Source organism: Carlito syrichta, unplaced genomic scaffold (genome assembly GCF_000164805.1).
Source record: "Carlito syrichta isolate Samal-C Ts95f unplaced genomic scaffold, Tarsius_syrichta-2.0.1 Scaffold304751, whole genome shotgun sequence".
NCBI classification, from domain to species: domain Eukaryota; kingdom Metazoa; phylum Chordata; class Mammalia; order Primates; family Tarsiidae; genus Carlito; species Carlito syrichta.
This window is the reverse complement of record NW_007248847.1, coordinates 360,153-371,701: the sequence shown is the minus strand read 5'-3', so window position 1 is coordinate 371,701 and position 11,549 is coordinate 360,153. Positions and strand designations below refer to the sequence as shown.

At 56.6% G+C, this 11,549-nt stretch overlaps 1 protein-coding gene across 1 annotated transcript in view; it reads left to right on the top strand.

Annotated features, from left to right (window-relative positions):
- The window catches only part of SEC31B (SEC31 homolog B, COPII coat complex component), a 41,519-nt gene that overhangs the window by 5,520 nt on the left and 24,450 nt on the right, over window positions 1–11,549 (top strand). Inside the window, 4 exon segments of the mRNA XM_021713829.1 lie at window positions 3,962–4,085; window positions 4,399–4,519; window positions 10,285–10,473; window positions 10,675–10,777. Coding sequence (XP_021569504.1) covers window positions 3,962–4,085; window positions 4,399–4,519; window positions 10,285–10,473; window positions 10,675–10,777 — 537 coding nt within the window.

The following is an 11,549-nucleotide window of genomic DNA, read 5'->3' as shown; positions in this document are numbered from 1 at the left end:
CGGGGGCCGGAGTGTGCGCCCGGCGGGCCGGACCGGGCTCCTAGGGACCCGGGGTGTGCTCCCCGCGGCCTGGAGCGTGCGCCCTGCGGACCCGGCCGTGCTTCCCGGGGCTGGAGTGCATGCTCCCTGGGGCCTGGACCGCCCTTCCCGGGGGACTGGGGCGTGCTCCCTGCGGGCCGGGCCGTGCTCCTCGGGGTCCGGGGTGTCTCCCTGGGGACCGGAGTGTGCGCCCTGGGGACCGGGCCGTGACCAGACTGCTCCCTATGGGGCTGACCATGCTCCTGGGGGAACGGGGTGTGCTCCCTGCAGATGGGACCATGTTTCCCGGCGACCAGAGTGTGCTCCCTGAGGTTGGGGACATGCTCCGAAGGGACCGGAGTGCGGCCCTGGGGTCTGGCCTGCCAGAGTGGCGGTGCCCTCTTCTGCAGGGGTCCGTTCAGCTCTTCATGGAATGCTCACTGCTCCCCTGTCCCCTGCACCACCTGTGGCCGACCCGACCCCGGGGGAGCCCTTCTGGTGGGCAGATGTCCCAAACAAAGTGGACGAAGAGCCACTTCCCACATCCTAGACTGCCCTCGGTTTAAACACTTGAGGAGTTGAGACCAGGCTAAGCGTGGTGATTAGGAGCAAGGGTTTGGAGGCGGATGGGGTCCCACGCCCCGCCTAGCCAGTGGTCTTCTCTGCAAAGTGGTGGTGGTAGTAGTTCTTACCTTACCGAACCACTGAGAAGTGAGGGGAGCACACGAGTCGCACCGTGGTCCCTGCAGCTGCCACTCGTGGGTTTGGGGGGTCTTTGCTAACTGGTCATGTTTCCAGAACCGTGAAAATGGCTGCGGCCAGCAGGTGGCACTGGTGACTGCAGACTGCAGCTTGCGCTGGTCGGTGGCCACAGGTGATTAGAGGGCCCCCTTGGCTCAAGTGTGGAGAGGACATCTTAATTGGCAACCCTGACCCTTCTTCATGCTGGAAAGCACATTAGGATTAGATAATGCTGCCCCTTGTTTCTGCAGGTGAGACAAGGCTGAGCACAGCTTGCTCAAGCAGGCCACGGGAGGCCCCAAGTGACCTCCCTCAAGTTCAGTGTAATTTGAAGAAAACCTTTCTGCCCTTTGCTAGCCTGTTGAGATGGGGCCTTGAATATGCACTAGAATTCTATTATAAAGAACTCGTTTTTTTTTTTTTTTTTTTTGAGTCGGAGTCTCACTCTGCTTCCCAGGCTGTGGTGCAGTGGCATACTCATGGATACCGCAACCTCAACCTGCTGGACTCAGGTGATCTACCCACCTCAGCCTTCCAAGTAGCTGGAACTACAGGTGTACACCACCACGCCTGCCTTTTTAAAAAAATTCATTGTAGTGACAATCTTTTTTTTTTTTTAATTTATTGTAGAGACAGTCTCGCCAAGTTGCCCAGGCTGATCTTGAACCCCCTAGGCTTAGGAAGTCCTCTCTCCTTGGCCTCCCAAAGTGCTGGGATTACAGGCCTGAGCCACCACACTCGGCATATGCATTAGAATTATATTGGAAACCTCAAAGTTAAAATGGATGCCTGCATTCATTCGACAAGTATTTATTGAGCAGTACTTACTGTGTGCCAGACGTTGGTTCAGGCACTAGTTACAACATGGTGAACCAAGCAGATATGGTGCTGGTTTTCTTGGAGTTCACATGCTAGTGGAAGAGACAAACAACATCTGTAAAGAAATACATCAGGCTGGGTACGGTGGCTTAGCCTGTCATCCCTGCACCTTGGAAGGCCGAGGCGAGTGGATTGCCTGAGCCTGCGGGTTTGAGACCAGCCCCGGGCAACTTGGTGACACCTCGTCTCTAAAATAAATCAAAAATTAGCCAGGCGTGGTAGCGCATGCCTGTCATTTGGCTACTTGGAAGGCCGAGGTGGAAGGATCGCCAGAGCCCAGCAGGTCGACGCTGGAATAGCTGGAATAGCTGTGAGCATGCCACTGCACTGTAGCCTGGGTGACAGAGTGAGACTCCGACTCAAAAAAGAAAAAACAAACAAACAAATATATCAGTATAAGTTGCTAGGAAGAAAAATCGAGGCTGTTTTTGACTGGGCCACTGGCTCACCTCTCTGAGTCTTCCCTTCAGTCTGCATGACTGGCTCCTTATCACTGAACACAGGAAGATGTGATAAGGAGCCAGTCATGCAGAGACTGAAAGGAAGAGCACTCACAGTATGGGGAACAGCATTTGCCAAGGCCCTGAGGTAGGCAAAAGGAAAGGAAAAAGGCTGGCGTGGCTGGAGCACAATGAATAGGGGAAAGGAGGGAGGCTGAGGCTGAGGTAGCAGGGGGGAGCCTTTGAGCAGGACTTGGGAGCTTGAACTTTATCCTGTGTGTGATAGAAACCACTGACTGATTTTAAACACGGCATGTCCTTTTATTATAGAAGTTCACTCCTGCACTGTGCAGAGAACAAATTGGGTGATGGTTTGAGTACCAAGGAGATAACCAGCTGGGAGACTATTGCAGGAATTCAGGTAAGAGACGATGGTATCTTCAAAAAGGCAGGTGGTTTAGCCCGGTGTGGTATGGCGTGCCTGTAGTTCCAGCTATTCTGGAGGCTGAGGCAGGAGGATCGCCTGAGCCCAGGAGTTTCAGGCTGCAGTGAGCTATGATTGTGCCACAATTTGGGTGACAAAGTGAGACCCTATGTCTCTCTCTCTCTCTCTCTTTGAGCTGGAGTCTCACTCCGTCGCCCAGGCTGGAGTGCAGTGGCACTCTCAGGCCACCCCAGCGTCAACCTGCTGGGCTCCGGCGATCCTTCCCCCTCTGCCTTCCAAGGAGCCAGAACGACAGGTGTGCACGACCACGCCCAGCTAATTTTTGATTTCTTGTAGAGACAAGGTCTCGCCAAGTTGCCTGGGCTGGTCTCGATCCCATGGCCTGAGACAATCCACTTGCCTTGGTCTCCCAAAGTGCTAGGATTACAGGCTGAGTCACCAAGCCCAACTGAGACCCTGCCTCTTAAAAAGCAAAAGCAAAAGAAAGGCTGGTGGAGTGAAGGTGCAGAAAAGCAGACAGATGAAAATACATGTTGGGGGTAAAATCAGGGAGACTGAGGGATGGAGAAGAGAATGGGAGGGACGGAGGGAGCGAGAGGGGCTTTTCAGGTGTCTGGGGAGCTGAGATACCATTTACAGGATGAGGAAAACGGGAGGAAGGATGGTCGAGAGGTGCAGGGAGAGACAGTGGAGGAGAGGGTTCCATCTTAGACACACGAATGTGGGTATCCTTGCTCTATCCAGGTGGGAATGTTATATTAGAAATTGCATATCAGGCCAGGCTCGGTGGCCCAGCCTCTAATCCCAGCACTTTGGGAGGCTGAGGCGAGTGGATTACCTGAGCCCACAGGTTCGAGACCAGCCCAGGCAACTTGGCGAGACCTCGTCTCTATAGTAAATAAAAAATTAGCCAGGCATGGCAGTGCGCACCTGTAGTTCCGGCTACTTGGAAGACTGAGGCAGAAGGATCGTCAAAGCCCAGCACGTCGACACTGGGGTGGCCATGAGCGTGCCACTGCACTCCAGCCTGGGCGACAGAGTGAAACTAGAACTCCAAAAAAAAAAGAGAAAGGAATTGCATATCAGAGCGTGGGGCTCAGAGGAGACATTTGTGTGGGTGACGCGAACTTGGCAGTCATCAGCCTGTGAGTGATATCTAGAGCCAAGGAAACAGACAGTATCACTGGGTGATGATCTGGTCCGGTGGTCGTCACCCTGGATCTGCGGCCGCCAGTGTGGCTGAAGAGCTTTTGGGGTTAAGGCATTGAATTTCAGTCACGGGATGAGTGCACAGTCCTTGGACCTGCAGACAGCCATGTTTGTGTCACCCCGTGTTGCCCTCAAATGCCCCACCTCGTGGTGGAGGAGGAGAAACAGGATCGCATGTCCACAGCTGCTCCCCGGGCTGGCGCACGAGCTTGCCGGTGTCGGTTTGCAGTGGACAGAGGGCCATGTCGGTTTTCTGCCCCCTGCAGGACAGACCATGAAGCTGAAGGAACTTGAGAGGCCAGCCGTCCAGGCGTGGGGCCCGGCCAGCCAGTACCCTCCGTGTCTGGCCACAGGTAGGTGGCCTAGGATCCCGGGAGTACACGGGCGGAGGGGAAGCTCGGTGTCCAGAACTCAGGGCTAGAATGTGTTGAAGCATTAGAGGAAGTGTTTGGGTCCCAGGAGGGTGGGATGGCTTGTGGCCCAGGCAAGGGCATACTGGGGGTTTTGGTACCCGCGGCAAGCACCTCATACTTTCTTGCTTTCTTCGCGCTACCCTCTGAGAAGGAGTAAGCCAGCCCTCTGGGCCTCCACTGCACCCCGTTTCCCGCCCTGAGTTCACCGCATGCTGTCGCTCACAGGCCTCTTCCCGACTGCGCTTGTGCCTAGGAACGTCAGCCCAGCAGCTGGATGCCTCCTGTAGCACAAATGGCGCGTTGGAGATTTTCGAGGTCGATTTCAGGGATCCTTCTCCAGACTTGAAGCGCAAGGGGGTGCTTTCCGCAAGCAGGTACTTTGTTGGAACTGTGGGTGCGCGCACGGGGCAAGTGCTGGTGAGGACATGGAGGAGGCGTCCCGTGGCTGTGCGTGCTTCTCAGGGTTCGCGCAGAGGCCCGCAGGGGAGGAAGGAGCCTTGCTGAGTTGGAGAGAAGTTAACTCCGGGCCTGTCTTGCAAAAGAATTTTTAAAACAACCGCCCCCACCTTTCCGGTCAGCAGCAAAGCAGTGTCAGACAGGACGTGTGTGAGAGGGATGCCTCACACAGCCTGGGTGCACGGGGCCCTGGCCTCTCCTTGAGCCCAGAGACGTTGGCTTTATCCTCTCATGGCTCTGGTGAAGATAACCACCTTGCACAATGTCACCCTCTTCTGCCAGCACAGAAGAGGACAAATGACCCTCTCTCACTCCGGCAGGCACTGACGGGTTCTCGTGGGTTCTGTGGCTCTCGCAGGCCTCGGGGCCAGGCCCCTGCACCCGCTGAGCACATACACACGTGCCAGACACCGCCCTGGGGCTCGCCGCATCTTCTTCCTTAAACTCACCCTGAGCACAAGTGTCGTGGTTTCCATGTTGCATCAGAGGGAACCGGAACTCTGACCAGCTAGGATTTAAGAGTAGGCCCAGGAATCCCAAGTCAACCTCCTTTCCATCAGTCTGCTTTTTGAACAGTTTCATGGAGGCGGGACTTGCAGCCGAAGCCGTGGTCTCCAGGTTTTCATATCCTCGGGAAAAACGTGAGGATCTGTTATACTCGTTCCATGCTCAGCATAAATAATATGCGTGTATTGTGGTGCCACTTCTAAGGTCGTGTCCGTCACCTTTTAGGTGAAGATGCGTCTCTTACAGCCACGGGCCTTCCTGCCCCTGCTTCCGAGGTGGCCGGTCTTGGGAGCAGCTTTCCGCCTGGGGATGGGTGAACCCTTGTGTGTGTTTTGGTCCCTCGGAGAGTTGAGCCCTCTTCTTTTCAGATTTAACCTGGTGGGGGAGGTCGGCCACCACTGGCCCTTTCTGGCATCTCTCTGTGTGTTCAGCACCTGGACACCTTAAGAGCAGGCGCTTGAGAATCTGCCGGTGAAGACGGGCTTTATCTGGCTCTTAAGCAGGCATTTCAGAAGGGCCCCGGTAAGGGCGGGCTAGGCCAAGAGTGTTTATCCTCATGGAGAGAAGACCGGGGTGTGGGCGAGGCTCTTCCTGAGCCAGGCACAGCTTCAGCCTGGTCGTGGCTCTTTGGGGCTGAGAATGCTTAAGAAGGAGGCAGGGCCGGGCCTGGTCGCTCAGCCTGTCATCCCAGCACTGTGGGAGGCCGGGACGAGTGGATCGCCTGAGCCCGCAGGTTCGAGACCCGCCTGGGCAACTTGGCGAGGCCTCGTCTCCACAATAAATCAAAAATGAGCCAGGCGTGGTAGCGCGTGCTTATATTTCCGGCTACTTGGAAGGCTGAGGCGGAAGGATCACCAGAGCCCAGCAGGTCGGGGCTGTAGTGGCCAGGAGTGTGCTGCTGCCCTCCAGTCTGGGCGAGAGAGTGAGACGCCAACTCAAAAACAAAAAACAAAACAAAACAACAAAAAAAAGGAGCCAATGAGTCCAGGTGTGGTGGCTCACACCTGTAATCCCAGCACTTTGGGAGGCCAAGGTGAGAGGATTGCCTGAGCCCGGGGGTTCGAGACCAGCCTGGGCAACTTGGCAAGACCTCATCTCTACAGTAAATCAGAAAATCAGCTGGGTGTAGTGGTGTGTGCCTGTAGTTCCAGCTACTTGGAAGGCTGAGGCAGAAGGATCGCCTGAGCCCAGCAGGTCGAGGCTGCGGTGGCTGGGAGCGTGCCACCGTGTTCCAGCCTGGGTGACAGAGTGAGACTCCGACTCAAAAAAAAAAGGAAAGAGGCAATATAATTGCTTAAGACACCTTGACACTGAATTAAAAGATCCACGTGGGCAGAGACTTTTGTTTGTCTTATTCACGGTCATATTTCCACCTAGAGCGTGCCTGGCATTGTGTTTAATAAATGGTTGTTGGATGAATGAGTGAGGTGGGAGTTTCTGGGTTACCAGGTGAGCGTTCATGTCCAACACTTCATGGGCGAGGGCTCTGCACGGCCTCTGTGACTCTATAAGTCCTCTTCTCCAGTGACGGGAAGAAGCAGGGGCTTGGTCTTCCATCATGCTGTTTTGATCTCAACCTAGCCACTTAGGGAGCACTGTGGCTTCTCTTTGGGTACATAAGAGGCAACACCAAGCAGGAAAAATATCATTTTGTGCACGTGGCTGTTCTGTCCTCAAGGCCCGGCCTCTTTCTAGAGGCGTCTAGATCACAGAGCAGGAAGGGCGTGGGATTTGTTGGTGAGTTCCTCGGGTTCACAGCCGGCACTGCCATTCGCTGTGCTTGTGGACACGTGACTCACCCTCTCTGGTCCTGCCGCCTCCGCTGTAAATGCAGGACTGACGGAAGGCACAGAGTGTGTGGTGTAAAACGGCCATCCCCAAAGGCCGACTGCCTCTCAGTCGCCCCCTCCACGTCATCTCCAGTGCGGGTCCTCCCCTCACTCCTTGAAGGAGACCGGAGTCCCAGGCGATTTGGGCCTGGAAGCGGACGAGCTCTTTGTCACTTTCATTCACTCACGTGAGATCGGGATCTTCCTGAAGGGCCCATACTGAGCAGAGGAAGGCAGAACCCAGAGCAGAGATGCCAGTCCCGGCCGCAAGGCCTGACTCCGCAGGCGTCTCCAGCCGTGAGGCAGGGGGCTTGGCCGCCGGGAGCTCGGCTGGTACAGCTTCCTGCGCTCCCAGCCTCCGTTTCTTCTTTCCAGCGCCATTTCCCACCTGCTGGAAGCAGAACCACGAGCCAGGTGTGAGGCTGGCACTGTCCTCATAGACCCAGCCGTGGCCCCGTGGCCTGGGCTGACGTGCAGCCTGATGGCACTGGCAGAGGTCTCCTCACGAGCAACCTGTCAGAGTCACCCGGGCACTTCTCGCCTGTGGGGTTCCCAGGGCCTGCCTGGGCCTTTGGCCCAGTTGGCAGCAAAGGCCCTGCATGTTCCCTTGGTGCCACCATCGCTCTGAGGTTCCACGCACCTCCGTCATTGCCAATGTGGCCTGGGAACCTCTTTAGTGGAGCTGCAGTTCACGCTGTGAGTTCCCACCGTCCTGTGGAAACGCTTCATCCTCTACCTTCTCCTGGAGCCTCTCATTCCTATTTTCAAGCCAAAGGCCACCTTCTTCTTCTTCTTCTTTTTTTTTTTTTTTTTTTAGGGATGGGGTTTTGCTATATTGCCCAGGGTGACCTTGAACTCCTGGCCTCAAGTGATCCTCCCCTCTCAACCACCCGAGTAGCTGGGATTACAAGCACATACCGCTGCACCTGGCTAAGCCATCTTGTGTGTGTGTGTGTGTTTTAGCTTTTTAAAAATTTAAACTGGCAGGGCACGGTGACTCACACCTGTCATCCCAGCACTTTGGGAGGCAGAGGCGAGAGGATTGCCTGAGCTCAGGGGTTCGAGACCAGCCTGGGCAACTTGGCAAGCTCCCGTCTCTACCGTAAATCAAAACATTAGCTGAGTGTGGTGGCGAGTAGCTGTAGCCCTAGCTACTCGGGGGGCTGAGATCATCTGAGCCCAGCAAGTCGAGACTGTGGTACTGTGATCATGCCACTGCACTCCAGCCTGGGTGACAGAGTGAGAAACTGACTCAAAAAAAATTTTTTTAATTTAAAGTTGCCAAATGGTGCAATGAACACGACCTTCACTGAGATTTGTTCCTTGTTAACATTTTACCGCATTTGCTGCCCTCTCCACGATCTTCCCCCCATCTCCCGTTTTCTCCACTGTAAATTCAGGATGTCTAGCAGACACACACATACCTAGACACACACACACACACACACACACACACACACACACACACACACACACACACGGCTTCCCTTGTCCCCCGGCCATCTGAAGAGCAAGCGGCTGACACTCCTGACCCAATGAACAACCAGGCTCCTTCCTTCTTAGCTCCACCCAGATGTTCCCACCTGCCTCCCTGTCACAACCTGCCAGGCCCCAGCTTTGCCCTCTAGGCAGGTGCTTAATAACAGAAATGAGCTTCCTGCAGGCGGAGAGAAAATCGCAGCTCACACCTGTGTGCTTCACCTTAGCCGCTCAAGGCACCTGTCCTCTTCCCCACCCTTTGCCTCGGGGCCGCGTCGTATGTTCTGACCATGTTCTGACCGCGCTCAGGGCGCTGCAGCCTCTCCTTCCCATGAGAACCGTTCCTGGCCACTCCCCCTCTCGTCCCTGGGTGACCGCGGTGGGCCCCTCTGGCTGCTCTGTTGACATGGCCCCTGCCCCCGAGTGCCAGCCCCTGGACGGCACACCGCCTCCGAGCCCTGGGGAAACGCCTCCTGGTGATCTGGGATCAGTGCAGCCTTGGCGAGCGCCATGGGGCTCTGCGCTCTTGCTTGGGTGCCGGCCTGGGCTGAGTCCGTGCTTCTCCCGGGCTGGCTCCGACCCGTGACTGGCCCGACAGCTTCCTGTCCTGTCACCCCACTCGGTCTCTTGGCCGACCATTTGGGTGTGGGAGTGTCCACCCCAGTTAGGGATCTTGGAGCCTCAGGGCGCGAAGCTGGCTCCTCTGAAGGGCTGTGGACACGTCCCTGGCCAGCGGCTGAGAAGGGGAGACAGACCACCCGCGAGGGTGCAGGGCTCAGCGGAGGCCCCAGACTTGTCTGCGAGGGTCCAGGGCCCACCTGGTTCCTTTGTGCAAGAAGGTCTTGTTAGAGGCAGCCTCAGAGCCGGGCTCGGTGGCTCAGCCTGTAATCCTGCGCCTTTGGGAGGCTGAGGTGAGTGGATTGCCTGAGCCCGTGGGTTCCAGACCCGCCTGGGCAGCGAGACCTCGTCTCTACAATAAATTAAAAAAAAAAAATTAGCCGGGTGTGGTAGCGCGCACCTGTAGTTCTGGATCCTTGGAAGGCTGAGGCGGAAGGATCGCTGGAACCCAGCAGGTTGAGACTGGGGTGGCTGTGAGTGTGCCACTGTACTCTAGCCTGGGCAATGGAGCGAGACTCCAACTCTAAAAAAAAAAAAAAAGCTGTTACCTAATATTTGAGAAGTGAGGATTACATGAAGTAATCTATTTGAAGTATTTAGCAGAGCCCCCCCCAAGATTAACTTTAAAACACACACACACACGCGTGTGCATGTGGAGAAGCCAAAAAAAAAAAAAAAACTGGAATTGTTTTTTGGAGGGTGGTCACTTGCGGTACAGGCTCCCCCCGCTAGGTAAGTGTTCTCCATTCCCTCTGCCAGCTAGGGAAACATTTTGCCGATGTGGGAGAGGTGAAACAAAAAACGGTAGTAGCACGGAAAGGGTTCAGAATGGACGAATTCAGAAACTGTGTTGAGCTGTGGAAAAAACATCTCAATAGGTACATCAAACGGAGAGGACTTTGAAGGTGGCTGAAGTATAAACATGGAAGAATAAATACACAATTTTTTGTAAATAAATTCTGGGCTTTTTGGGGTCCCCCTCATGTATACACACACACACACACACACACACACACACACACACACAGCTCAGAGGCAGTGGCCTCCTGGCTTTGAGTGTTGCAGAACTGAGAGGCTGTTTCAGAGCACGGGCGGGACTGGGCAGAAGAGTCATCCCTTCTTTGGCTGGAATGGGGGAGCCAGGTGGGTCCGGGCTGGGGTGGCAACGGCTGCAGCGTGGCAGAGGCTGGCTGGGGTGCCCGTCCTCTGCTTGTGGACGCGGACCTGATGCCAGTTCCTCCTCCTTGTAGGTTTCACAAGCTGACCTGGGGGAGCTTGGACAGTGGGCTTCCAGAAGGCTTCGGGGTCCTTGCAGGCGGCGGGGACAATGGCGTGCTCACCATATACAACGTAGTCCACATCCTGTCTTTGGGGAAGGAGCCTGTGACTGCTCAGAGACAGCAGCACACGGAGGCTGTCAGAGCCCTCGACTTTAACCCTTCCAGGTACTGTGCTGGGCGGCGCAGGTGGCCAGGTCCTGGGGCAGCAGATCCAGGAAGCACTCATCTGCGGCCTCGGGGCTGCCACTCTGGACCCCTTCCAGGCTGCTACGGGGGCGGCTTAGGACGCCCCAGATGTGGCCTCTGTCCCCCTTCCCTGCCCTGCCTCTCCCTGGGCCGTGTCTTTTGATCCCTTGACTTCCTACAGGGCAACCTGCTGGCCTCTGGGGCCAGCGAGTCTGAAATCTTCATCTGGGATTTGAACAACCTGAGTGGGCCCATGACCCCGGGATCCAAGCCCCAGGTGAGCAACCCCACCTGGGGCTCTGCTGGACGCCTGCAGGGCATCCCAGCATGTCCTGAGTTCCCAAGCCAGCAGGAGCGTAGGCCAGCTCAGACAGAGCCACGGGAGGGCAGTGCAGCTCCAGGGACCAGCGCCAGATGTGGAGAGTGGGGGGAACCACACAGACCAGCACACACCAGATGCGGAGGGGAGGGGCAGCTCCAGGGACCAGCACGCACCAGATGGGGTGGGGGGAACGTCACAGACCAGTACATGCCAGATGGGGGGGTAGCTCCATCCACCAGCACCTGCCAGATGGGGAGGTGGTGGGGGGAACTCCGCAGACCAGCATGCACCGGATGCCGGGGGGGCGAGGGTGGTAGTGGGGGGAAACTCCATAGATCACCTGCACCAGATGGGGAGGTGGAGGAAGAGGCCGCTCCACGACCAGCAGGCACCAGATGCGGGGTGGGGGGGAGGTGGAGGGGAACTCCACAGACCAGCAGGCACCAGGTGAGGGGAGGGGCAGCTCCAGGGGCCAGCACGCACCAGATGTGGAAGGGGGGTGGGCAGGGGCGTGCATGGCTGGCGGTGGGCCAACCTGTTCCCCGAGTCTCTGGAGGGGCTGGCGGGGGCAGAGCAGAGGCACTAGGGAAGCATAGGGGCTACTGGTGCCAGTGTGGCCCGGGTTGGCTCGCTGGGCCTGGGCCCAGCAGACGGGGCAGGGGCAGGACTGCAGACATCCTCCTTCCTGGGGGGACGGGGTGTCTGCTTTGTCCTTCGTGGCTGGGGC